Consider the following 26,489-nt stretch of genomic DNA (forward strand, 5'->3'; position numbering starts at 1 on the left):
CGTCCGTGTACATTCTCGGTATCGCCTGCCTAGAGAAGTGGAACCTAGATGGTATTTGGTAACGGGGGCACACTGCCTCAATAAATTGTCTAGTTCCCTGTGAACTAACGGCGGATACCGGACGCACGTCTAACACCAACATAGTTGTCAAGGACTCAGTTATCCGCTTTGCAGTAGGATGACTGCTGTGATATTTCATCTTCCTCGCAAAGGACTGTTGAACAGTCAATTGCTTACTGGAAGTAGTACAAGTGGGCTTACGACTTCCCCTCTGGGATGACCATCGACTCCCAGCGGCAACAACAGCAGCGCCAGCAGCAGTAGGCGTTACACGCAAGGATGCATCGGAGGAATCCCAGGCAGGAGAGGACTCGTCAGACTTGCCAGTGACATGGCCTGCAGGACTATTGGCATTCCTGGGGAAGGAGGAAATTGACACTGAGGGAGTTGGTGGGGTGGTTTGCGTGAGCTTGGTTACAAGAGGAAGGGATTTACTGGTCAGTGGACTGCTTCCGCTGTCACCCAAAGTTTTTGAACTTGTCACTGACTTATTATGAATGCGCTGCAGGTGACGTATAAGGGAGGATGTTCCGAGGTGGTTAACGTCCTTACCCCTACTTATTACAGCTTGACAAAGGGAACACACGGCTTGACACCTGTTGTCCGCATTTCTGGTGAAATACCTCCACACCGAAGAGCTGATTTTTTTGGTATTTTCACCTGGCATGTCAACGGCCATATTCCTCCCACGGACAACAGGTGTCTCCCCGGGTGCCTGACTTAAACAAACCACCTCACCATCAGAATCCTTCTGGTCAATTTCCTCCCCAGCGCCAGCAACACCCATATCCTCCTCATCCTGGTGTACTTCAACACTGACATCTTCAATCTGACTATCAGGAACTGGACTGCGGGTGCTCCTTCCAGCACTTGCAGGGGGCATGCAAATAGTGGAAGGCGCATGCTCTTCACGTCCAGTGTTGGGAAGGTCAGGCATCGCAACCGACACAATTGGACTCTCCTTGTGGATTTGGGATTTCAAAGAACGCACAGTTCTTTGCGGTGCTTTTGCCAGCTTGAGTCTTTTCAGTTTTCTAGCGAGAGGCTGAGTGCTTCCATCCTCATGTGAAGCTGAACCACTAGCCATGAACATAGGCCAGGGCCTCAGCCGTTCCTTGCCACTCCGTGTGGTAAATGGCATATTGGCAAGTTTACGCTTCTCCTCCGACAATTTTATTTTAGGTTTTGGAGTCCTTTTTTTTCTGATATTTGGTGTTTTGGATTTGACATGCTCTGTACTATGACATTGGGCATCGGCCTTGGCAGACGACGTTGCTGGCATTTCATCGTCTCGGCCATGACTAGTGGCAGCAGCTTCAGCACGAGGTGGAAGTGGATCTTGATCTTTCCCTAATTTTGGAACCTCAACTTTTTTGTTCTCCATATTTTATAGGCAGAACTAAAAGGCACCTCAGGTAAACAATGGAGATGGATGGATTGGATACTAGTATACAATTATGGACGGACTGCCACGGTTAGGTGGTATAAAAAAACCACGGTTAGGTGGTATATATTGTAATACAATTATGGATGGACGGACTGCCTGCCGAGTGCCGACACAGAGGTAGCCACAGCCGTGAACTACCGCACTGTACACTGGTTGATAAAGAGATAGTAGTATACTCGTAACAACTAGTATGACTGACTATGACGGTATAAAGAATGAAAAAAAAACCACGGTTAGGTGGTATATATTGTAATACAATTATGGATGGACGGACTGCCTGCCGAGTTCCGACACAGAGGTAGCCACAGCCGTGAACTACCGCACTGTACACTGGTTGATAAAGATATAGTAGTATACTCGTAACAACTAGTATGACTGACTATGACGGTATAAAGAATGAAAAAAAAACCACGGTTAGGTGGTATATATTATAATACAATTATGGATGGACGGACTGCCTGCCGACTGCCGACACAGAGGTAGCCACAGCCGTGAACTACCGCACTGTACACTGGTTGATAAAGAGATAGTAGTATACTCGTAACAACTAGTATGACACTATGACGGTATAAAGAATGAAAAAAAAACCACGGTTAGGTGGTATATATTATAATACAATTATGGATGGACGGACTGCCTGCCGACTGCCGACACAGAGGTAGCCACAGCCGTGAACTACCGCACTGTACACTGGTTGATAAAGAGATAGTAGTATACTCGTAACAACTAGTATGACACTATGACGGTATAAAGAATGAAAAAAAAACCACGGTTAGGTGGTATATATTATAATACAATTATGGATGGACGGACTGCCTGCCGAGTGCCGACACAGAGGTAGCCACAGCCGTGAACTACCGCACTGTACACTGGTTGATAAAGAGATAGTAGTATACTCGTAACAACTAGTATGACTGACTATGACGGTATAAAGAATGAAAAAAAAACCACGGTTAGGTGGTATATATTATAATACAATTATGGATGGACGGACTGCCTGCCGACTGCCGACACAGAGGTAGCCACAGCCGTGAACTACCGCACTGTACACTGGTTGATAAAGAGATAGTAGTATACTCGTAACAACTAGTATGACACTATGACGGTATAAAGAATGAAAAAAAAACCACGGTTAGGTGGTATATATTATAATACAATTATGGATGGACGGACTGCCTGCCGACTGCCGACACAGAGGTAGCCACAGCCGTGAACTACCGCACTGTACACTGGTTGATAAAGAGATAGTAGTATACTCGTAACAACTAGTATGACACTATGACGGTATAAAGAATGAAAAAAAACCCACGGTTAGGTGGTATATATTATAATAATACAATTATGGATGGACGGACTGCCTGCCGACTGCCGACACAGAGGTAGCCACAGCCGTGAACTACCGCACTGTACACTGGTTGATAAAGAGATAGTAGTATACTCGTAACAACTAGTATGACTATGACGACGGTATAAAGAAAGAAAAAAAAATACCACGGTTAGGTGGTATATAATTATACAATTATGGATGGACGGACTGCCTGCCGAGTGCCGACTGCCGACACAGAGGTAGCCACAGCCGTGAACTACCGCACTGTACTGTGTCTGCTGCTAATATAGACTGGTTGATAAAGAGATAGTATACAACAATATACTACTATACTGGTGGTCAGGCACTGGTCACCACTAGTCACACTGGCAGTGGCACTCCTGCAGCAAAAGTGTGCACTGTTTAATTTTAAATTAATATAATATTATGTACTCCTGGCTCCTGCTATAACAACCTGCAGTGCTCCCCAGTCTCCCCCACAATTATTATAAGCTTTTATACATTGATGTGCAGCACACTGGGCTGAGCTGAGTGCACACAGACTGAGTCACACTGTGTGACTGCTGTGTATCGTTTTTTTCAGGCAGAGAACGGATATAGCAGAGAACGGATATATTAAATAAAAGTTAACTTAACAACAACTGCACTGGTCACTGTGGTAAACTCTGTCTGCACAATCTCTCTCTCTCTCTCTTCTAATCTATTCTAATGGAGAGGACGCCAGCCACGTCCTCTCCCTATCAATCTCAATGCACGTGTGAAAATGGCGGCGACGCGCGGCTCCTTATATAGAATCCGAGTCTCGCGAGAATCCGACAGCGTCATGATGACGTTCGGGCGCGCTCGGGTTAACCGAGCAAGGCGGGAAGATCCGAGTCGCTCGGACCCGTGAAAAAAAAAGTGAAGTTCGTGCGGGTTCGGATTCAAAGAAACCGAACCCGCTCATCTCTAGTAATCCCCCCATGTTGTCAGACTTCCAATCTACGCAATATTTACCACTGTCTTATATCGGCAGGTGTCATTTGATTAAGATGATATCATTCCCTCGGCTACTCTATATTATCCAAATCCTTCCTATTTTGCTGAAGGAATTAGATTTAAAAATTGTTGAATAAAGCCATCAGTAATTTTATCTGGGCAGGTAAAAAACCCAGGATATCTATGTTTAAACTATGTCAATCCACCTCTTTAGGTGGCATAAAATTGCCCTGCATGCAAAGTTATTGTCTGGCAGCAAATTACCACTATGTGGTTGACTGGATAAATGCCACCAGCAACTATGCAAATACAGTTGGAGCCACACTAGTCATGGCTCCGTCTGTGCCCGGGCCCGTGACGGAAACGCCGGGAGTGCACGCATGCGATTGAGCCGCCTCAGTTGAGCGCAGCTCCATCTGTACTAGCATAGAACAAGCCAATGACTCCACACAACTTGTTACATAAGAGGCCTTCTTGGTTATAAAAACAAATTTAACTGTTGTGAAAAGCGCCTCAATATAAAGTGTGTGTATATATCAAAGAATTTCTGAATTGCTGCGCAGCCTGAAACTATATGTGTAATAGTAGGAAAAGATGAACTAAAGAAAGGGGAACCGGCTGCGCTGGATTTCAGAAAGATTAAATAATAATGGAGAGAGCCAATATGTCAATATAAAAAGACAACCAGATTTAATAAAACATAATAGACATTATGAATATTGAAAATAATTAAAACAACCAATGTTGCATAAATGGTGTCACAGTCCGGTATCTCACAGTATCAGCAATATGTGGACTTGTACAGAATTGCAGCTGTATTATATAGTGCTGAAGTCCATATTCCGTAACAGGATTTATGTGCCGTTCGTAATGCTCAATAATGATACGTGAAAATACAATGTGTGGAGTTCCAATATTGGATCACGTAAAAGAGCCAATGAGTCCATTAATGGTGAATGATTACCTCTCCAGTGGGTTGGTCCATCTACCGGGCGTCCCCGGACAGGAATCCTGCGTTACCCACACACAGCAATGTAGCGGAGAGGAGAGAGAGTACTATTCGGGAATCAACTGGCTTGAGCAGCGTGGTTGGCAGCGGCCGTTTGAGAGTCTCGAAGCCGCCCTGGAATAAAACGTCTGAAGGCGCTGAGCTGGTATCACATGTGAGACACCTGAGCAAGGTGTGCGGGAGGCGGGTCCTAACGCGTTTCGTCACGCTCCACGTGACTTTTTCAAATGGACTCATTGGCTCTTTTACGTGATCCAATATTGGAACTCCACACATTGTATTTTCACGTATCATTATTGAGCATTACGAACGGCACATAAATCCTGTTACGGAATATGGACTTCAGCACTATATAATACAGCTGCAATTCTGTACAAGTCCACATATTGCTGATACTGTGAGATACCGGACTGTGACACCATTTATGCAACATTGGTTGTTTTAATTATTTTCAATATTCATAATGTCTATTATGTTTTATTAAATCTGGTTGTCTTTTTATATTGACATATTGGCTCTCTCCATTATTATTTAATCTTTCTGAAATCCAGCGCAGCCGGTTCCCCTTTCTTTAGGCCTTCTTGGTTATCCCTCTAATACAGTGGTTCTCAAACTGTGTGCCCGTGGCACCCTGGGGTGCCTCAGGTTGGTGGTCCAGGACCAATTCAAATTATTTTTGGTCAATGTAATAGGTGAAACCAGTCCTGGTGGCTATCAATATAAAATATGCGGACAAACAGAAGCAAATCCTGTCCCTCACCACACAATTGAAGCTAAGGATGACCTAGAAATACAGAAAGCAAAATGTGAGTGGAACAGAGAATAGCGCTTGGTGAAGATGGAGGCAGCCTGGGTGTATTCTGGTGACTCCCAATCACCTAAATGACTAATAGACAGCAAATATTTGTTGAATACACCGTTGGCGCTCCCACCCTAAAAACAAAACTCACGTGATAGTCTTGGTAAATAGTCTCAAAATGAATCCTATGTTTCACTTGAAAAATTCTTCTTTCTTAATTCTTAATTCTTCTCCCAAAATTAATTCGAGATTTCTCCGTGTCGGGCTCCCAGCATGGAGCAATGAAAAGAGTGAAATTGGAAGGTTCCGGAATTCCTCCCTCCTCCCTTCATGCAAAACACCGGCCACAGGACCTGGTATGGTTCTCCTAGTATTCTGGATGCAGGTAGATGGATCATTCAGTGCCGCCAACGCGTTTCGAGTTGTATCTAACTCTTCCTCAGGGCAGAAATCTGCCCTGAGGAAGAGTTAGATACAACTCGAAACGCGTTGGCGGCACTGAATGAACCATACCAGGTCCTGCGGCCGGTGTTTTGCATGAAGGGAGGAGGGAGGAATTCCGGAACCTTCCAATTTCACTCTTTTCATTGCTCCATGCTGGGAGCCCGACACGGAGAAATCTCGAATTAATTTTGGGAGAAGAATTAAGAAAGAAGAATTTTTCAAGTGAAACATAGGATTCATTTTGGGACTATTTACCAAGACTATCACGTGACTTTTGTTTTTAGGGTGGGAGCGCCAACGGTGTATTCAACAAATATTTGCTGACCTAGAAATACAATTTACTTAATTTTTTCTTTTTAAATTTCTCAATAAGAAATTTTTGTCCTAGGGGTGTCGCGTAAAAAAATTCTGCTGCTCTAGGGCCCCGTGATTCAAAAAAGTTTGGGAACCGCAACTCTAATAGAACAGGCAATTTATTGCTTACGACCACTTGTACCGCTTGGCGATTATCCCACTCTGGACTAGGGATTTCGTCACGTCATACGATTTTCCTCTCACCTCACTATGATGATATTGGAAGTCATCATTTAACCTAGGGCTCTGCGTTATCCACTGCTTGGAATAAGGAGTATCTTCGTTTAATTTTACACATTTTAGAGGAAGATTGTTAGAAAGTGTTACCTCTTCTTCAATTACATGAATAATACCCAAATGTGTCTGTCCCATTGTTTGTGTACTACCAAACTAGAAGTTATGCCTCCAGTGTCCTTTCCAAATTGTCTGATAACGACGTCTCGAATGGGCAAGATATAACGATAGTGTGTCCTCTACTTCTTCATTATACAGATGGAGCCCTGCACATCTATCCCTTTAATATGATTAACTGAAGCCAGGGCAGACGGACGTAATCCCCTGCTGTTTTGTTCTCTCTGTATTGTATTGCAGCTGAGAACAATAGATGGAAAGGAATATGCTAATAAGCCTTGGTGCATCTAGGCGCAGCAGAGAAGCCAAGATGAGCGAGGTGGTTGCCTCTTCTGATTGGAAGTGTTTCAAATGTACGATGCCAGATGCAGACTTGTACAGAGTTGTCCTGAGGTCTAAACATTTTGGATGACAGTAGGTAACTACATACAGGGGACTTACAATATCCCAATTACTCCTACTCTTGTGCAAAGTAGGCCGCCACTGGGGCAAAGATTATTGTTGGCCAACCTGACTGCATCTGTGCAGAAGACAATATTGTCACAATGGGTCTCGTCTGACCCCTAGGGTTTCATATTTGTTCCAAATGGATTGGCTTTAACATGTGGTGACCCCATGTAAAAGCCCTATCTACGTCGCTTCAGAACTCGTTGACTTACGACTAAATGTGTTCAGTTTCATAATGTGAGATACTTGATGAAGCCCTACCCATGGGTGCCCAGAAATTATACTTGTAGTGTGCGTTTCCCCATGTTTGATATGCCCATGTATGACCTTTGTACTTAAAGTGCATTCGGAAAGTATTCACAGCGCTTCACTTTTTCACATTTTGCTATGTTACAGCCTTATTGCAAACTGGAATAAATTAATTTTTTTCCTCAAAATTCTACACACAATACCCCATAATGACAACGTGAAAAAGAAAAAAAATCAGAGCTTTTTAAAGTTATTAAAAATAAGATTTTAAACCTACCAGTAAATCTTTTTCTCCTAGTCCGTAGAGGATGCTGGGGACTCCGTAAGGACCATGGGGTATAGACAGGCTATACCATGGGGTATAGACAGGCTATACAATGGGGTACCAGCGCTGCTGGGGACTCCATAAGGACCATGGGGGTATAGGCAGGGTACGCAGGAGACATGGGCACTATAAAGAACTTTTAGTATGGGTGTGCACTGGCTCCTCCCTCTATGCCCCTCCTCCAGACCTCAGTTAGAGAAACTGTGCCCAGAGGAGACGGACAGTACGAGGAAAGGATTTTGTAAACTAAGGGCAAGCTTCATACCAGCCCACACCAATCACACCGTATAACATGGAACTATGCAACCAGTTAATAGCATGAACAAAAAACAGTATCAGTCAAAGACCGATCTCAACTGTAACATAACCCTTATGAAAGCAACAACTATATACAAGTCTTGCAGATTAAGTCTGCACTGGGATGGGCGCCCAGCATCCTCTACGGACTAGGAGAAAAAGATTTACCGGTAGGTTTAAAATCTTATTTTCTCTTACGTCCTAGAGGATGCTGGGGACTCCGTAAGGACCATGGGGTTTATACCAAAGCTCCAAACCGGGCGGGAGAGTGCGGATGACTCTGCAGCACCGATTGAGCAAACGCGAGGTCCTCATCAGCCAGGGTATCAAACTTGTAGAATTTTGAAAAAGTGTTTGAACCCGACCAAGTAGCTGCTCGGCAAAGCTGTAAAGCCGAGACGCCTCGGGCAGCCGCCCAAGAACAGCCCACCTTCCTAGTGAAATGGGCCTTTACCGAATTTGGCAACGGCAATCCAGCCGTAGAATGAGCCTGCTGAATCGTGTTACAGATCCAGCGAGCAATAGTCTGCTTAGAAGCAGGAGCGCCAACCTTGTTGGCTGCATACAGGACAAACAGAGCCTCTGTTTTCCTAACCCTAGTCGTCCTGGCTACATAGATTTTTAAGGCCCTGACTACATCCAGGGACTTGGAGTCCTCCACAGGCACCACAATAGGTTGGTTCATATGAATTGAAGAAACCACCTTAGGCAAAAATTGAGGACGAGTCCTCAACTCTGCTCTATCCACATGGAAAATCAAATAGGGGCTCTTGTGAGACAAGGCAGCCAACTCTGACAACCACCTTGCAGATGACAAGGCCAATAGCATGACCACCTTTCAAGTGAGAAATTTTAATTCAACAGTTTGAAGAGGTTCAAACCAGTGAGAATTTAGGAACCTTAACACCAGGTTAAGGTCCCATGGTGCCACTGGGGGCACAAAAGGGGGCTGGATGTGCAGCACTCCCTTCACAAAAGTCTGGACTTCTGGGAAAGAAGCCAATTCCTTCTGAAAGAATATAGATAGGGCCGAAATCTGTACCTTAATGGAGCCTTGAAAAAGTTGCGTGATCGCAACGAAACGCGTTGGCGATTGGTGCTGTGTGTATCTACCATCTACAATCCTTTCCTGAAGACTCTCCACCTGGACCAGGTCCCTACTACTGGCTCATTTTGTGGACCCGTTCTGAAGATCCTCCATCACCCACAGCTTAACAAGGGACAAGCCGCTGCGGATGCCTATCCGCTTAACACCTTGGACAATCGCTGGTGGTAACTATAATACCTGATGGAACATTAACGGGTTACCTTGAGCATATCTATTAAGGGACTGCTTTATTGGAACAGGTGTGAATTGTCTATGCATTCTTATCAGGACTGGGAGAGACATAACGATTTGTGTCCTCCAGCATTTAGTACTCATTTTCTACAGTGTTACCAATTTTTAATCGATTTTAAGTTCATTTTATCTCAATAAATGTGTATTTTCATGTGACCATTTGCTCTCATATTTGACCATTTTAGCGCTTTAACCCTTTCCTACCTAACTACAGGCCCATATCCACTCCTGTCTGTAGGAAGTGGAGAAAACGGCCCAGATGGAAATCTTCCGTAGGAGCATTCTTGGCTTCACACCAAGATACATACTTCCTCCAGATACGGTGATAATGCTTCGCCGTTACCTCCTTCCTAGCTTTGATTAGAGTAGGGATGACCTCCTCCGGAATACCTTTCCCAGCTAGGATTCGGTGTTCAACCGCCATGCCGTCAAACGTAACCGTGGTAAGTCTTGGAACATGCAGGGCCCCTGCTGCAACAGGTCCTCCCTGAGAGGAAGAGTCCACGGATCTTCTGTGAGCATTTCCTGAAGATCTGAATACCAGGCCCTTCGAGGCCAATCTGGAACAACGAGTATTGTCTGTACTCTTCTTCGTCTTATGATTCTCAATACTTTTGAGATGAGAGGCAGAGGAGTGAACACATAGACCGACTGAAACACCCATGGTGTCACTAGAGCGTCTACTGCTACTGCCTGAGGGTCCCTTGACCTGGCACAATAACTCCGAAGCTTTTTGTTGAGGCGTGACGCCATCAGGTCTACTTGAGGAAGTCCCCAATGACTTGTTATCTCTGCAAAGACTTCTTGATGAAGTCCCCACTCTCCTGGATGGAGATCGTGTCTGCTGAGGAAGTCTGCTTCCCAGTTGTCCACAACCGGTATGAAGACTGCTGACAGAGCGCTTACGTGATTGTCTGCCCAGCGCAGAATCCTGGTGGCTTCCGCCATTGCCACTCTGCTCCTTGTCCCGCCTTGGCGGTTTACATGAGCCACTGTTGTGACATCTGATTGAATCAGCACCGGTAGGTCGCAAAAAAGATTCTCCGCTTGTCGTAGGCCGTTGTATATGGCCCTCAATTCCAGCACGTTGATGTGTAGACAAGACTCCTGGCTTGACCATAGTCCCTGAAAATTTCTTCATTGTGTGACTGCCCCACATCCTCGGAGGCTGGCGTCCGTGGTCACCAGAACCCAGTCTTGAATGCCGAACCTGCGACCCTCTAGAAGGTGAGCACTTTGCAGCCACCACAGGAGAGACACCCTGGCCCTGGGGGACAGGCTTATCTTTTGATGTATTTGCAGATGGGACCCTGACCACTTGTCCAGAAGGTCCCACTGAAATGTCCTCGCATGGAACCTGCCGAAGGGGATGGCCTCGTAGGCTGCCACCATTTTCCCCAGAACTCAGTGGAGCCCCAGCGTCATGCGGTGGATTTAGCAGAAGCCGGGGAGGACTTCTGCTCCTGGGAACTAGCCGAAGCAGGTGTTCTCTTTCCTCTACCCTTACCTCTGGCGAGGAAAGAGGAGCCCCGACCTCTTCTGGACTTATGCGACCGAAAGGACTGCATCTGATATTGTGGAGTTTTCTTTTGCTGTGGGGGAACAAAAAGCAAAAATTTAGATTTACCCACGGTAGCTGTGGAAACCAGGTCCGCGAGATCATCCCCAAACAAAACTTCACCCTTGTAAGGCAAAACCTCCATATGCTTTTTGAGTCGGCATCACCCGTCCATTGGCGGGTACACAGAGCTCATCTCGCAGAAAACGCCATGGCGTTGGCTCTGGAACCAAGCAGCCCAACGTCTCTTTGAGCGTCTCTCATATATAAGACTGCGTCTTTAATGTGACCTAAGGTCAGTAAAATGGTATCCCTGTCTAGGGTATTGATGTCAGCTGACAAGGTATCTGTCCACGCTGCAACTGCGCTACAAACCCACGCCGATGCTATCGCCGGCCTGAGCAAAGCACCCATATGCGTATAAATAGATTTTAAGGTAGTTTCCTGTCTGCAGGATCCTTGAGGGCTGCCATGTCTTGAGACGGTAGCGCCACCTTCTTGGACAGACGCGTTAAAGCCTTGTCCACCCTGGGTGAGGATTCCCAGCGTACCCTGTCCTGTGCAGGGAAAGGATACACCATAAGAATCCTCTTGGGAATCTGCAGTTTTTTGTCTGGAGTTTCCCAAGCTTTATCAAATAACTCATTAAGCTCATGAGATGGGGGAAAGGTTACCTCAGGTTTCTTTTCCTTATACATGCGCACCCTCGTGTCAGGGACAGAGGGGTCATCTGTGATATGCAAAACATCTTTTATTGCAATAATCATATAATGAATACTTTTGGCCACCTTTAGGTGCAACCTTGCATCATCGTAGTCGACACTGGAGTCAGAATCCGTGTCGGTATCAGTGTCTGCTATTTGGGATAGGGGACGTTTTTGAGACCCTGAAGGGCCCTGTGACCCAGTCCAATCCGTGGATTGACTCCCTGCTTTTTCCCTGGACTCTACTTTGTCCATTCTCTTATGTAATAAGGTCACATTTGCATTTAAAATATTCCACATGTCCAACCAATTATGAGTCGGCATTGCCGACGGAGACACCACAATCATCTGCTCCACCTCCTCCTTGGACGAGCCTTCCGCTTCAGACATGCCGACACACGCGTACCGACACCCCCCCACACACACACAGGGATATATCTATAAGGGGACAGTTCCCCCAATAAGGCCCTTTGGAGAGACAGAGAGAGAGTATGCCAGCACACACCCAGCGCCAACTGACACTGGAAACAATTCCCAGATATAGCGCTTTTATATCAGTGATCGCGCTGAGCAAAAACAATTGTGGGTCCTAGGGACCCCTCACTATAAAAAATTGGGGTCCTACTCCACCGTTTTTGGGTCCCATCACACTTTATGAGGGGTGAGGGAAGGCTGCAGTTGGGACTGTGCGGGGGCCAGGTGGCATTTAGGATAGAGGGGTAAAAAAGCAAGTAGCATTTGGGGCAGAAGCAGGGAGAAGTTGGGGCAGAGCTGGGCGTAGAGGGGGGCTGTAAAGGTAGGCAGCGCTGGGGGTAGGGAGAGGGCAAGTTCAGACAGCAGTTGAAACTGTGTTGGGGTGGCTAGTGGCAGGCAGTGCTGGGATTAGTTAGGGTTTAATGGTAGATAGCAGCTGTGGCAGTACTGGGGGGCAAGGAGGGATTTAGGGGCAGGAAGTACTGGGGGTAGAAAAGAGGCATGGCTAGATAGCAGCTAGGGCAGTAGTGGGGGCATGGAGGGGGTTAGGGGCTAGTAGTATTGGGGGTATAGAGGGGGCACGAGTAGATAGTTTGGGTGGTACAGGGTGGCAAGGAGGGGGTTAGGGGCAGGCAGTACTGGGGGTAGGGATACGGCTTGGGTAGATAGCAGCTGGGGCAGTACTAGAGAGCAAGGGGGGTTAGGGGCAGAAGTACTGGTAGGAAGGGGGCATGGATAGATACTGGGGATAGAAAGGGGGCATGGGTAGATACTGTGGGTAGGGGATAGCTGGGGCTGTACTAGGGGCAAGGAGGGGGTTAGGTGCAGGAAGTGCTGGGGCTAGAGAGATGGCATGGGTAGGTACTGGGGGCAGTGGATAGGTGGGACAGTGCAGTGGGGCAAGGAGGGGGTTAGAGGCAGGAAGTACTGGGGGTAGGGTAAGGGTAGATGGCTGCTGGGGCACCGGAGATACGACCTCTACACATGTGTATGGCTGGCAGCGGGGACCGTGGGCGTATATGACAGTACCCCTATAGTACTATACACATCTTACCAGGTGCCAAGTGCGGGAAGTAATGCTGAGGAAGTAGCCGTGGCTGTGTGTGGGCACTCTCCAATGATGGCATCCTGGTCAGCGTAGCTGCAGCCAAGGAGAGGATGCTGAAGCGCTGGGTTTGTAGGAGGGGCGACGGCTGGTATCTAGGAGGCGATGTCCGGTGCTTGGCAGGGGTGTAGTACGGGTGACCGGCGGTCTCCTGACCGCCGGTCACCTTACCGACGCCGGGATCCCGGCAGCATACCGACGCCGGGATCCCGGCGGGGAGGGGCGAGTGCAGCAAGCCCCTTGCGGGATCGCTGCGCTCGCCACGCTGCGGGCTCGGTGGCGACCTGCGGTCGCCACAGGTTCTATTCCCACTCTATGGGTGTCGTGGACACCCACGAGTGGAAATAGTCCCTGTTGGTCGGCATGCCGACCATCGGGATAGTGAGCCGTCGGGCTCACCGAGGAGGTCATGTGACTGTCGGTCAGCTGACCGGCGGTCACATGAAGACCACCCCTTGGCAGATGCTCCTTTCGGGACTCGTGAGACGGCTCTGCGTGTGACAGCTCGGCCGGTCTCTGTCACAGGGAGAGGGTGAAGGCTGAAGACAGACATTCTGCTGCCCAGGAGGTACTCTAGCTGCTGCTGCGTGGGTTGTTATTGTGAAGCAGTGGGGTCAGGCCACTCTGATGCGGTTGGCTGCTGTCAGTGTATCAGAGCAGACAAGTGGAGCAGGTCAGTGAATTCTTATTGGCTGACACAGTGCACACAGGCATCAGCGCGTCCTGCAGGACCCGCTCATTTTTTAAAACTGGGTCAATGCGCTATAACGCGTATTTTGTGATCACTGGAGGGTGTTACAGAGAGAGGGGGAGGAGCAGGAGATAGGGAGGGGAGAAAGAAAGAGAGACCGTGTCAGGGAGAGGGACAGAGAGACTGTCAGGGAGAGAGAGACAGCGTCAGGGAGAGAGAGAGGGGCATTTAAGAGGGTGTCAGGGAGAGGTGCATGAGAGAGTATGTCAGGGTGAGAGATGGAGAGAAGCATGAGAGTGTCAGGAAGAGGGAGGGAGAGGCGCATGAGAGTGTGTCAGGAAGAGATGGAGAGGCACATGAGACTGTGTCAGGGAGAGAGAGGGGCAAGACAAAGTGTCAGGGAGAGGGAGGGAAAGCTGCATGAGAGAGAGGGAGAGGCACATGAGAGAGAGTCAGAGAGAGGGAGGGAGAGGCACATGAGAGAGTGTCAGAGAGAGGCACATAAGAGAGTGTCAGGGAGAGGCACATGAGAGTGAGAGGGAGGGAGAGCTGCGTGAGAGAGGGAGAGGCGCATGAGAGTGTCAGGGAGAGAGGGAGAGGCACATGAGAGAGAGGGAGAGGCACATTAGAGAGTGTCAGGGAGAGAGGGAGAGGCACATGAGAGAGTGTCGGAGAGGGAGGGAGAGGCGCATGAGAGAGAGTCAGGGAGAGAGAGGGAGAGGCACATGAAAGAGTGTCAGGGAGAGGAGCAGGACAGTGTATCAGGGAGAGAGGGAGAGGCACATGAGAGAGTGGAGCAAGACAGTGTTAGGGAGAGGCACATGAGAGATTGTCAGGGAGAGGCACATGAGAGTGTCAGCGAGAGGGAGGGAGAGCTGCGTGAGAGAGGGAGAGGCACATGAGAGATTGTCAGGGAGAGACATATGAGAGATTGTCGGGGATAGAGAGGGAGAGGCGCATGAGAGTGTCAGGGAGAGAGAGGGAGAGGCGCATGAGAGTGTCAGGGAGAGTCAGAGAGAGGGAGAGGCACATGAGAGTGTCAGAGAGAGAGGGAGAGGCACATGAGAGTGTCAGGGAGAGGAGCAAGACAGTGTATCAGGGAGAGAGGGAGAGGCACATGAGAGTGGAGCAAGACAGTGTCAGGGAGAGGCACATGAGAGATTGTCAGGGAGAGGCACATGAGAGATTGTCAGGGAGAGGGAGGGAGAGCTGCGTGAGAGAGGGAGAGGCACATGAGTGTCGGGGAGAGGCGCATGAGAATCAGGGAGAGAGAGGGAGAGGCACATGAGAGAGGGAGAGGCACATGAGAGAGAGTGTCAGGGAGAGAGGGAGAGGCACATGAGAGAGAGAGTGTCAGGTAGAGGCACATGAGAGATTGTCAGGGAGAGAGAGGTGCATGTGAGAGAGTTAAAATAAGAATTTACTCACCGGTAATTCTATTTCTCGTAGTCCGTAGTGGATGCTGGGGACTCCGTAAGGACCATGGGGAATAGACGGCTCCGCAGGAGACTGGGCACATCTAAAGAAAGATTTAGGACTATCTGGTGTGCACTGGCTCCTCCCCCTATGACCCTCCTCCAAGCCTCAGTTAGGACACTGTGCCCGGAAGAGCTGACACAATAAGGAAGGATTTTGAATCCCGGGTAAGACTCATACCAGCCACACCAATCACACCATATAACTCGTGATAGGAACCCCGGTTAACAGTATGATAACAAAAGGAGCCTCTGAATAGATGGCTCGCAATAACAACCCGATTTGTGTAACAATAACTATTTACAAGTATTGCAGACAATCCGCACTTGGGACGGGCGCCCAGCATCCACTACGGACTACGAGAAATAGAATTACCGGTGAGTAAATTCTTATTTTCTCTAACGTCCTAGTGGATGCTGGGGACTCCGTAAGGACCATGGGGATTATACCAAAGCTCCCAAACGGGCGGGAGAGTGCGGATGACTCTGCAGCACCGAATGAGAGAACTCCAGGTCCTCCTCAGCCAGGGTATCAAATTTATAAAATTTTGCAAATGTATTTGCCCCTGACCAAGTAGCAGCTCGGCAAAGTTGTAAAGCCGAGACCCCTCGGGCAGCCGCCCAAGATGAGCCCACCTTCCTCGTGGAATGGGCTTTTACTGATTTAGGCTGCGGTAATCCTACCGCAGAATGCGCCAGCTGAATAGTGCTACAAATCCAGCGCGCGATAGTCTGCTTAGAAGCAGGAGCACCCAGCTTGTTGGGTGCATACAGGATAAACAGCGAGTCAGACTTCCTGACTCCAGCCGTCCTGGAAACATATATTTTCAGGGCCCTGACTACGTCCAGAAACTTGGAATCCTCCAAGTCCCTAGTAGCCGCAGGCACCACAATAGGTTGGTTCAAGTGAAAAGCTGATACCACCTTTGGGAGAAACTGAGGACATGTCCTCAATTCTGCCATATCCATATGGAAAATCAGGTAGGGGCTTTTACAGGACAAAGCCGCCAGTTCTGACACACGTCTGGCCGAAGCCAGAGCCAACAACATTACCACTTTCCACGTGAGATATTTTAAATCCACAGTCTTAAGTGGCTCAAACCAATGTGATTTTAGAAACTCCAAGACCACATTGAGATCCCAAGGTGCCACTGGGGGCACAAAAGGAGGCTGAATATGCAGAACTCCCTTGACAAAAGTCTGAACTTCAGGCAGTGAAGCCAGTTCTTTCTGGAAGAAAATCGACAGGGCCGAGATCTGGACTTTAATGGACCCCAATTTGAGGCCCAAAGTCACACCTGCTTGCAGGAAATGTAGGAATCGACCCAGTTGAAATTCCTCCGTTGGGGCCTTCTTGGCCTCACACCAAGCAACATACTTCCGCCAAATGCGGTGATAATGCTTTACGGTGACATCCTTCCTGGCCTTGATCAGGGTAGGGATGACTTCCTCCGGAATGCCTTTTTCCTTTAGGATCCGGCGTTCAACCGCCATGCCGTCAAACGCAGCCGCGGTAAGTCTTGGAACAGACAGGGTCCCTGCTGCAGCAGGTCTTGTCTGAGCGGCAGAGGCCAAGGGTCCTCTGCAAGCATCTCTTGAAGTTCCGGGTACCAAGCTCTTCTTGGCCAATCCGGAGCCACGAGAATAGTTCTCACTCCTCGCCTTCTTATTATTCTCAATACCTTGGGTATGAGAGGTAGAGGAGGAAAAACATAAACCGACTGGTACACCCACGGTGTCACTAGAGCGTCCACAGCGATCGCCTGAGGGTCCCTTGACCTGGCGCAATACCTTTTTAGCTTTTTGTTGAGGCGGGACGCCATCATGTCCACCTGTGGTTTTTCCCAATGGTTTACCAGCATCTGGAAGACTTCTGGATGAAGTCCCCATTCTCCCGGGTGGAGGTCGTGCCTGCTGAGGAAGTCTGCTTCCCAGTTGTCCACTCCCGGAATGAATACTGCTGTCAGTGCTAGCACATGATTCTTTGCCCATCTGAGAATTCTTGTGGCTTCTGCCATTGCCCTCCTGCTTCTTGTGCCGCCCTGTCTGTTTACATGGGCGACCGCCGTGATGTTGTCTGACTGGATCAGCACCGGCCGGTTCTGAAGCAGGGGTCTTGCTTGACTTAGGGCATTGTAAATGGCCCTTAGCTCCAGAATATTTATGTGCAGCGATATCTCCTGAGCTGACCACAGCCCCTGGAAATTTCTTCCCTGTGTGACTGCCCCCCAGCCCCGAAGGCTGGCATCCGTGGTAACTAGGACCCAGTCCTGTATTCCGAATCTGCGGCCCTCTAGTAGATGAGCCCTCTGCAGCCACCACAGCAGCGACACCCTGGTCCTTGCCGACAGGGTTATCCGCTGTTGCATCTGGAGATGGGACCCGGACCATTTGTCCAACAGGTCCCACTGGAAAGTCCTTGCATGGAACCTTCCGAATGGAATTGCCTCGTACGAGGCTACCATTTTTCCCAGGACTCGTGTGCATTGATGTACTGACACCTGTCCCGGTTTTAGGATGTCTCTGATTAGAGTTGACAACTCCTCTGCTTTTTCCACTGGAAGAAACACTCTTTTCTGGTCTGTGTCCAGAATCATTCCCAGGAACAGAAGACGTGTCGTCGGGACCAGCTGTGACTTTGGAATATTGAGAATCCAGCCGTGCTGTTGTAGCACTTCCTGAGAAAGTGCTACCCCCACTACCAACTGTTCCTTGGACCTCGCCTTTATCAGGAGATCGTCCAAGCACGGGATAATTGAAACTCCTTTCTTGCGAAGGAGTATCATCATTTCGGCCATTACTTTGGTAAAGACCCTCGGTGCCGTGGATAACCCAAACGGCAGCGTCTGGAACTGATAGTGACAGTCCTGTACCACAAATCTGAGGTACTCCTGGTGAGGAGGGTAAATGGGGACATGTAGGTATGCATCCTTGATGTCCAGGGAGACCATCTAGTCCCCCTCCTCCAGGCTCGCAATAACCGCCCTGAGCGATTCCATCTTGAACTTGAACCTTTTGATATAAGTGTTCAAGGATTTTAAATTTAAGATGGGCCTCACCGAACCGTCCGGTTTCGGTACCACAAACATTGTGGAATAGTAACCCTTTCCTTGTTGAAGGAGGGGTACCTTGACAATCACTTGCTGTGAATACAGCTTTTGGATAGCCACCAACACTGCCTCCCTGGCAGAGGGAGTTGCCGGTAAGGCAGATTTTAGGAAACGGCGGGGGGGAGACGTCTCGAATTCCAGCCTGTACCCCTGAAGTATTACTTGAAGGACCCAGGGATCCACCTGTGAGAGAGCCCACTGTGTGCTGAAATTTCTGAGACGGGCCCCCACCGTACCCGAGTCCACCTGAGCAGCCCCAGCGTCATGCTGTGGACTTACCGGACGCAGGGGAGGACTTCTGCCCCTGGGAACTAGCTGTGTGTTGCAGCTTTTTTCCTCTACCTCTACCTCTCGGCAGAAAGGAGGAGCCTCTAGCCCTCTTGCTTTTCTGGGGCCGAAAGGACTGTACCTGATAATACGGTGCTTTCTTTTGCTGTGGGGCAGCCTGTGGTAGCAGTAGCTGTGGACACGAGGTCCGAAAGACCATCCCCAAACAGTTCCACCCCCTTATAGGGCAAAACCTCCATGTGCCGCTTTGAGTCGGCATCACCTGACCATTGCCTAGTCCATAACCCCCGTCTGGCGGCAATGGACATAGCGCTTACTCTTGATGCCAGCTGGCAAATATCCCTCTGTGCATCACGCATGTATAAGACGGCGTCTTTTATATGCTCAAGCGTCAGCAAAATATTGTCCCTATCCATGGTATCAATATTATCCAAAAGGGAATCTGACCACGCAGCAGCAGCACTGCACATCCAAGCTGATGCAATCGCTGGTCGCAATATAATGCCTGAGTGTGTGTAAATAGCCTTTAGGGTATTTTCCTGCTTTCTATCCGCAGGTTCCTTCAGGGTGGCCGTATCCGGAGACGGTAGTGCCACCTTCTTTGACAAGCGTGTCAGCGCCTTGTGTACCCTAGGGGGTGTTTCCCAACGTGACCTATCCTCTAGCGGGAAAGGGTACGCTGCCAATAATCGTTTAGAAATGATCAATTTCTTATCGGGGGAAGTCCACGCTTCCTCACACACCTCATTTAATTCCTCAGATGCAGGAAAAACTACTGGTAGTTTTTTCTCACCAAACATAATACCCTTTTTTGTGGTACCTGGGGTATTATCAGAAATGTGTAAAACATTTTTCATTGCCTCAATCATGTAACGGGTGGACCTATTGGAGGGTACACTAGTCTCATCACCGTCGACACTGGAGTCGGTATCCGTGTCGACGTCTGCATCTGTCACCTGAGGTAGCGGGCGTTTTAAAGCCCCTGATGACATTTGAGACGCTGGAACAGGCACAAGCTGTGTAGCCGGCTGTCCTATGTCGTCAAACCTTTTGTGTAAGGAGTTGACACTTTCACGCAATTCCTTCCATAAGTCCAGCCACACCGGTGTCGACCCCTCAGGGGGTGACAACACATTCACAGGCATTTGCTCCGCCTCCACATCATTTTCCTCCTCATACATGTCGACACAGCAGTACCGACACACAGCAGACACACAGGGAATGCTCTCACAGAGGACAGGACCCCACAAAGCCCTTTGGGGAGACAGAGGGAGAGTATGCCAGCACACACCAGAGCGCTATATATCACAGGGATATCACCTATAAAAGAGTGTTTTCCCCTTATAGCTGCATATAATATATATATATACTGCGCCTAATTTGTGCCCCCCCTCTTTTTTTTTACCCTTTTCTGTAGTGCAGGACTGCAGGGGAGAGCCAGGGAGCTCCCTTCCAGCGGAGCTGTGAGGGAAAAATGGCGCCAGTGTGCTGAGGGAGAAGGCCCCGCCCCTTTATCGGCGGGCTTTCTCCCGCTATTTTAATGTATCTGGCAGGGGTTAATATACACCTATATAGCCCCTGGGGCTATATATGGTGTTAGTTTGCCAGCCAAGGTGTAAATATTGCTGCTCAGGGCGCCCCCCCCCCCCAGCGCCCTGCACCCATCAGTGACCGCAGTGTGTGGTGTGCATGAGGAGCAATGGTGCACAGCTGCAGTGCTGTGCGCTACCTTGGAGAAGACAGAAGTCTTCAGCCACCGATTTTCTGGACCTCTTCTTGCTTCTGGCTCTGTAAGGGGGACGGCGGCGCGGCTCCGGGAACGGACGACGAGGTCGGGTCCTGTGTTCGATCCCTCTGGAGCTAATGGTGTCCAGTAGCCCAAGCTACCAACACTTAGGTAGGTTCGCTTCTTCTCCCCTTAGTCCCTCGATGCAGTGAGTCTGTTGCCAGCAGATCTCACTGTAAAATAAAAAACCTAAATATACTTTCTTTCTAGGAGCTCAGGAGAGCCCCTAGTGTGCATCCAGCTCAGCCGGGCACAAGATTCTAACTGAAGTCTGGAGGAGGGTCATAGTGGGAGGAGCCAGTGCACACCAGTAGTCTAAATCTTTCTTTAGATGTGCCCAGTCTCCTGCGGAGCCGTCTATTCCCCATGGTCCTTACGGAGTCCCCAGCATCCACTAGGACGTTAGAGAAATATAGAGGAACAAGACAGTGTCTGTGTGAGAGAGAGAGAGGGTGGGGGGGGGGGGGGGCAGCATGAGATACACTACCAACTACAGCAGCTCAGGCACAGGTCTCTGATGGGGGCGGGCAGTTCATTGTGTTAAGCCCCGCCCCCTAATTACCCGCGAATCGCGGCATGACCTGCATGTACTAGGGGCAGACACTGCAGAGCAGACTGACTGGGCCAGGCTAAGTGCTCGCTCCCTCCCTCCCCCCCCCCCCCCTCTCTCCGTGCTACATCCTTCGTGGCTGCCTGCAGCTACCGCGATAGACAGGCTGCAGCCACCGCGGTGGTTTCCAGTCAGCATAGTACTTAGATCCTCCTCCTCTCTCTCCCTTCCTCCACGGCCAGAAGTGAAGGGGAAAGGTAGATTCCTCCGGCCGGACAGCTGAGCCTCTCCTCCTCCCTCAGCGATGCGGACACCTGCCAGCGCACTATAATGAGTCAGGCTGACTTACTGTAGTACCTGGCTGTCTTGCATAATGTCGCCGGCCGCGGGCACTTCATTTAGGCTAGTTCTGGCCCCTCTGGCTCTGCTGCGGGATCGGAGCTGAGACTTCCTATCGTAGCAGTTAGCCAGAGCGGAGCCAGCGTTCACTACACTACAAACCGCAGCTGTCACTGACTGCTGTGACACCATGATGATTCCTGTCTTATTCGCGCGGAGTAGACGGTGAGGGGAGGCGGGGCGGGAGAACACACTGTGCATGGTCTCCTCTCCTTCCAAGTTCCTCCCTCTGCTACCGTGGAGACGGAACTGACTGACAGTGCAGGACAGCGCTGCTGGTCGGACTCAGAGCGCGTCCTGAGGGACCCTGCGTTTTTTTATTTTTGAGTCCCCATCATCAATTCTCGGGTAAAATACGCGCCATAGCGCGTTTTTTGCGATCACTGTATATATATATATATATATATATATATATATATATATATATATATATATATATATATATTAATTGTGTAATACACTCACTGCACCTACATGTGCCCCCCTCCTCTTTTCAGCCCTGTGTCACCGTGTTCAGCAGGGGAGAGTCCGGAGAGCAAGCTTCTCTGCAGCGTGCTGTGGAGAAAATGGCGCAGGTTAGTGCTGTGGGACCAAGCTCCGCCCCCTCCAGCAGTCCCGCTAATTTGCATAAAAAATGGCGGAGGATTTATATTTTAACTGCCTCCACAGCCTATATTACTGTAAATGCCAGTCCAGAGGTTTATATTGCTGCCCAGGGCGCCCCCCCTGCGCCCTGTACCAATCAGAGCCTGTTAGTGTGTGTAGTGTGTGGGAGCAATGCTTACCTCAGGGAAAATCTGAAGTCTTCTGCCGCCTTGAAGTCTTCTTTTCTTCTTATACTCACCCGGCTTCTATCTTCCGGCTCTGTGAGGAGGACAGCGGTGCGGCTCTGGGACGAACGGCGGGGGGATACCTGTGTTCCGACTCCCTCTGGAGCTAATGGTGTCCAGTAGCCTAAGAAGCAGAGCCTATCACTTAAGTAGGTCTGCTTCTCTCCCCTCAGTCCCACGATGCAGGGAGCCTGTTGCCAGCAGTGCTCCCTGAAAATAAAAAACCTAACAAAATTCTTTTTCAGAGAAACTCAGGAGAGCTCCCTGTAATGCACCCAATCTCCTCTGGGCACAGGATCTAACTGAGGTCTGGAGGAGGGGCATAGAGGGAGGAGCCAGTGCACACCCATACTAAAAGTTCTTAATAGTGCCCATGTCTCCTGCGGAGCCCGTCTATACCCCTTGGCCCTTACGGAGTCCCCAGCATCCTCTAGGACATAAGAGAAAAACAGTGACATGATGTGAGGGGGAGAGCAGGACTATAATAGGGGCTGATGGCTCCTGATGTATGAGATACACCAGAGAGTGTGGGGAGGAGACTGGTCAGATCTCTGCGATGGTAACACACAGTGACATGATGTGAGGAGTAGAGCAGGACTATAATAGGGGCTGATGTCTCCTGATGTATGAGATACACCAGAGAGTGTGAGGAGGAGACTGGTCAGATCTCTGGGCTGGTAACACACAGTGACATGATGTGAGGGAGAGAGCAGGAGTATAATAGGGGCTGATGGCTCCTGATGTATTAGATACATCAGAGAGTGTGGGGAGGAGACTGGTCAGATCTCTGGGCTGGTAACACACAGTGACATGATGTGAGGGAGAGAGCAGGAGTATAATAGGGGCTGATGTCTCCTGATGTATGAGATACACCAGGGAGTGTGGGGAGGAGACTGGTCAGATCTCTGTGCTGGTAACACAGTGACATGATGTGAGGTAGCGAGCAGGACTATAATAGGGGCTGATGGCTCCTGATGTATGAAATACACCAGAGAGTGTGGGGAGGAGACTGGTCAGATCTCTGGGCTGGTAACACACAGTGACATGATGTGAGGAGGAGAGCAGGAGTATAATAGGGGCTGATGGCTCCTGATGCATATATGAGATACACCAGAGAGTGTGGACAGGAGACTGATCAGATCTCTGGGCTGGTAACACACAGTGACATGATGTGAGGGGAGAGCAGGAGTATAATAGGGGATGATGGCTCCTGATGTATGAGATACACCAGAGAGTGTGGGGAGGAGGCTGGTCAGATCTCTGGGCTGGTAACACACAGTGACATGATGTGAGGGGGAGAGCAGGAGTATAATAGGGGCTGATGGCTCCTGATGTATGAGATACACCAGAGAGTGTGGGGAGGAGACTGGTCAGATGTCTGGGCTGGTAACACACAGTGACATGATGTGAGGGGGAGAGCAGGAGTATAATAGGGGCTGATGGCTCCTGATGTATGAGATACACCAGAGAGTGTGGGGAGGAGACTGGTCAGATCTCTGGGCTGGTAACACACAGTGACATGATGTGAGGGGAGAGCAGGAGTATAATAGGGGCTGATGGCTCCTGATGTATGAGATACACCAGAGAGTGTGGGGAGGAGACTGGTCAGATCTCTGGGCTGGTAACACACAGTGACATGATGTGAGGGGGAGAGCAGGAGTATAATAGGGACTGGTGGCTCCTGGCTCCCCCACTGGGCAGATACATTACCCTCATTAGTTTGTACTGACAGAGGAGGGTGTAGGATAAGAGATTGCTGTAGTCACTGAGTCAGGAGAATATGTGACTTCTGTAATAAGTGTTTATTACTCACCTGTGCTGATATCTGTAGGGATCTTCCCCTCTTTACACTGCTGATCACCCCTCACATATGTCTCTTCTTCTCCCTCTATATCTTCTCCATTAAAATCCATCAGATCTTCACTCTAGATACACAGTAAAATAATAAAGTATGAATTTATTGAGAGTAAACAGTACAATATCAGTGTATAATGACACAGAACTGCTTTACAGATCATATAGTGATGGTCACTTTGGTATATTGGGGAGACCCTAAATCCCACCTACCTGATCCTCCTGTGGGATCCTGTGATTCTCCTCTGTACAATCCTGGGAATACAGAGGATGGGGACATCTCTCTGGGGTATCTCTGTTACTGGGCCCATCTGTAGGAGACACACAGTGACTGAGTACAGTGTATATATGTGATTATCAGATTATGTGTGTATATAGGGGGTCCCCATACCTACTCTCCCCTGTACAATACATGACAGTCTCCTCTTACCCAGTGATGTGAGTGGCCAGTGATTCTCCATCATCACGTCCTTGTACAGACACCTGTGTTCCTCTATATACTCCCCCTCCTGCATGGAGACATAGACAGTGACATCCTGACACCTTATAGGAACCTGACACACACAGTGATACAGTCATCACCCAGACACATCCCCTGGTGTTACTGTATAATATCCCATTCCCAGCAGTCACCTCTCCAGTCATCACCCAGACACATCCCCTGGTGTTACTGTATAATGTCCCATTCCCAGCAGTCGCCTCTCCAGTCATCACCCAGACACATCCCCTGGTGTTACTGTATAATGTCCCATTCCCAGCAGTCACCTCTCCAGTCATCACCCAGACACATCCCCTGGTGTTACTGTATAATGTCCCATTCCCAGCAGTCGCCTCTCCAGTCATCACCCAGACACATCCCCTGGTGTTACTGTATAATATCCCATTCCCAGCAGTCACCTCTCCAGTCATCACCCAGACACATCCCCTGGTGTTACTGTATAATGTCCCATTCCCAGCAGTCGCCTCTCCAGTCATCACCCAGACACATCCCCTGGTGTTACTGTATAATGTCCCATTCCCAGCAGTCGCCTCTCCAGTCATCACCCAGACACATCCCCTGGTGTTACTGTATAATATCCCATTCCCAGCAGTCACCTCTCCAGTCATCACCCAGACACATCCCCTGGTGTTACTGTATAATGTCCCATTCCCAGCAGTCGCCTCTCCAGTCATCACCCAGACACATCCCCTGGTGTTACTGTATAATGTCCCATTCCCAGCAGTCACCTCTCCAGTCATCACCCAGACAGGTCCCCTGGTGTTACTGTATAATGTCCCATTCCCAGCAGTCACCTCTCCAGTCATCACCCAGACACGTTCCCCGGCGTTACTGTATAATGCCCCATTCCCAGCAGTCGCCTCTCCAGTCATCACCCAGACACATCCCCTGGTGTTACTGTATAATGTCCCATTCCCAGCAGTCACCTCTCCAGTCATCACCCAGACACGTTCCCCGGCGTTACTGTATAATGCCCAATTCCCACAGGCTGCTATTCCTGGAGGAGGAAGGAGGAGAAGAAGAAACAGGCTGATCCCACTATATAATAACAACAACAACAACAACAACAGGACACCACAGGCTGCTCCTCCTGTAGAATAATGATACCAGGACACCACAGGCTTCTCTACCCGTATAATAATAATAATAATAATAATAATACTACAACAAAGGCTGCTCCTCCTGTATAATAAAAATAACAGGACACCACAGGCTGCTCCTCCTGTATAATAAAAAATTCCAGGGCACCATAGGCTGCTCCCCCTGTAGTAAAATAATAATTATGACACCACAGGCTGCACCCCCTGTATAATAATAATAATAATAACAACAACAACAGTACATTTCTTCTAATGTATAATAATAATAAGAGTACACCACAGGCTGCTACTCCTGTATAATAATAACACCAACAACAACAACAACAACAACAACAACAACAACAACAGGACACCACATACTGCTCCCCCTTTACAATTTTAATAGAAGGACACCACATACTGCTCCTCCTGAACAATAAAAATAACAGTATACCACAGGCCGCTTCCCCTGTATAATATTAACAACAGACAGCACAAGATGCTCACCTGTATAATAACAACAACAACAACAGGACACCACAAGCTGCTCCCCTGTATTATAATGACAATAACAGGACAACACAGACTGCTCCTTCTGAATATTATTATTATTATTATTATTATTATTTAGGAGGAGCAGCCTGTGGTGTCCTGTTATTAT

At 48.9% G+C, this 26,489-nt stretch overlaps 1 protein-coding gene across 1 annotated transcript in view; it reads right to left on the reverse strand.

Moving 5' to 3' along the window:
• LOC135056555 (uncharacterized) overlaps positions 1–26,489 on the reverse strand; it is a 637,874-nt gene that overhangs the window by 101,254 nt on the left and 510,131 nt on the right. Inside the window, exons 4-6 of the mRNA XM_063961888.1 lie at positions 24,681–24,759; positions 24,464–24,561; positions 24,210–24,321 (exon numbers count right to left, since the gene is read on the reverse strand). Coding sequence (XP_063817958.1) covers positions 24,210–24,321; positions 24,464–24,561; positions 24,681–24,759 — 289 coding nt within the window. The remainder of the gene's footprint in view (positions 1–24,209; positions 24,322–24,463; positions 24,562–24,680; positions 24,760–26,489) is intronic.

Source organism: Pseudophryne corroboree, chromosome 3 (genome assembly GCF_028390025.1).
Source record: "Pseudophryne corroboree isolate aPseCor3 chromosome 3, aPseCor3.hap2, whole genome shotgun sequence".
NCBI lineage: Eukaryota > Metazoa > Chordata > Amphibia > Anura > Myobatrachidae > Pseudophryne > Pseudophryne corroboree.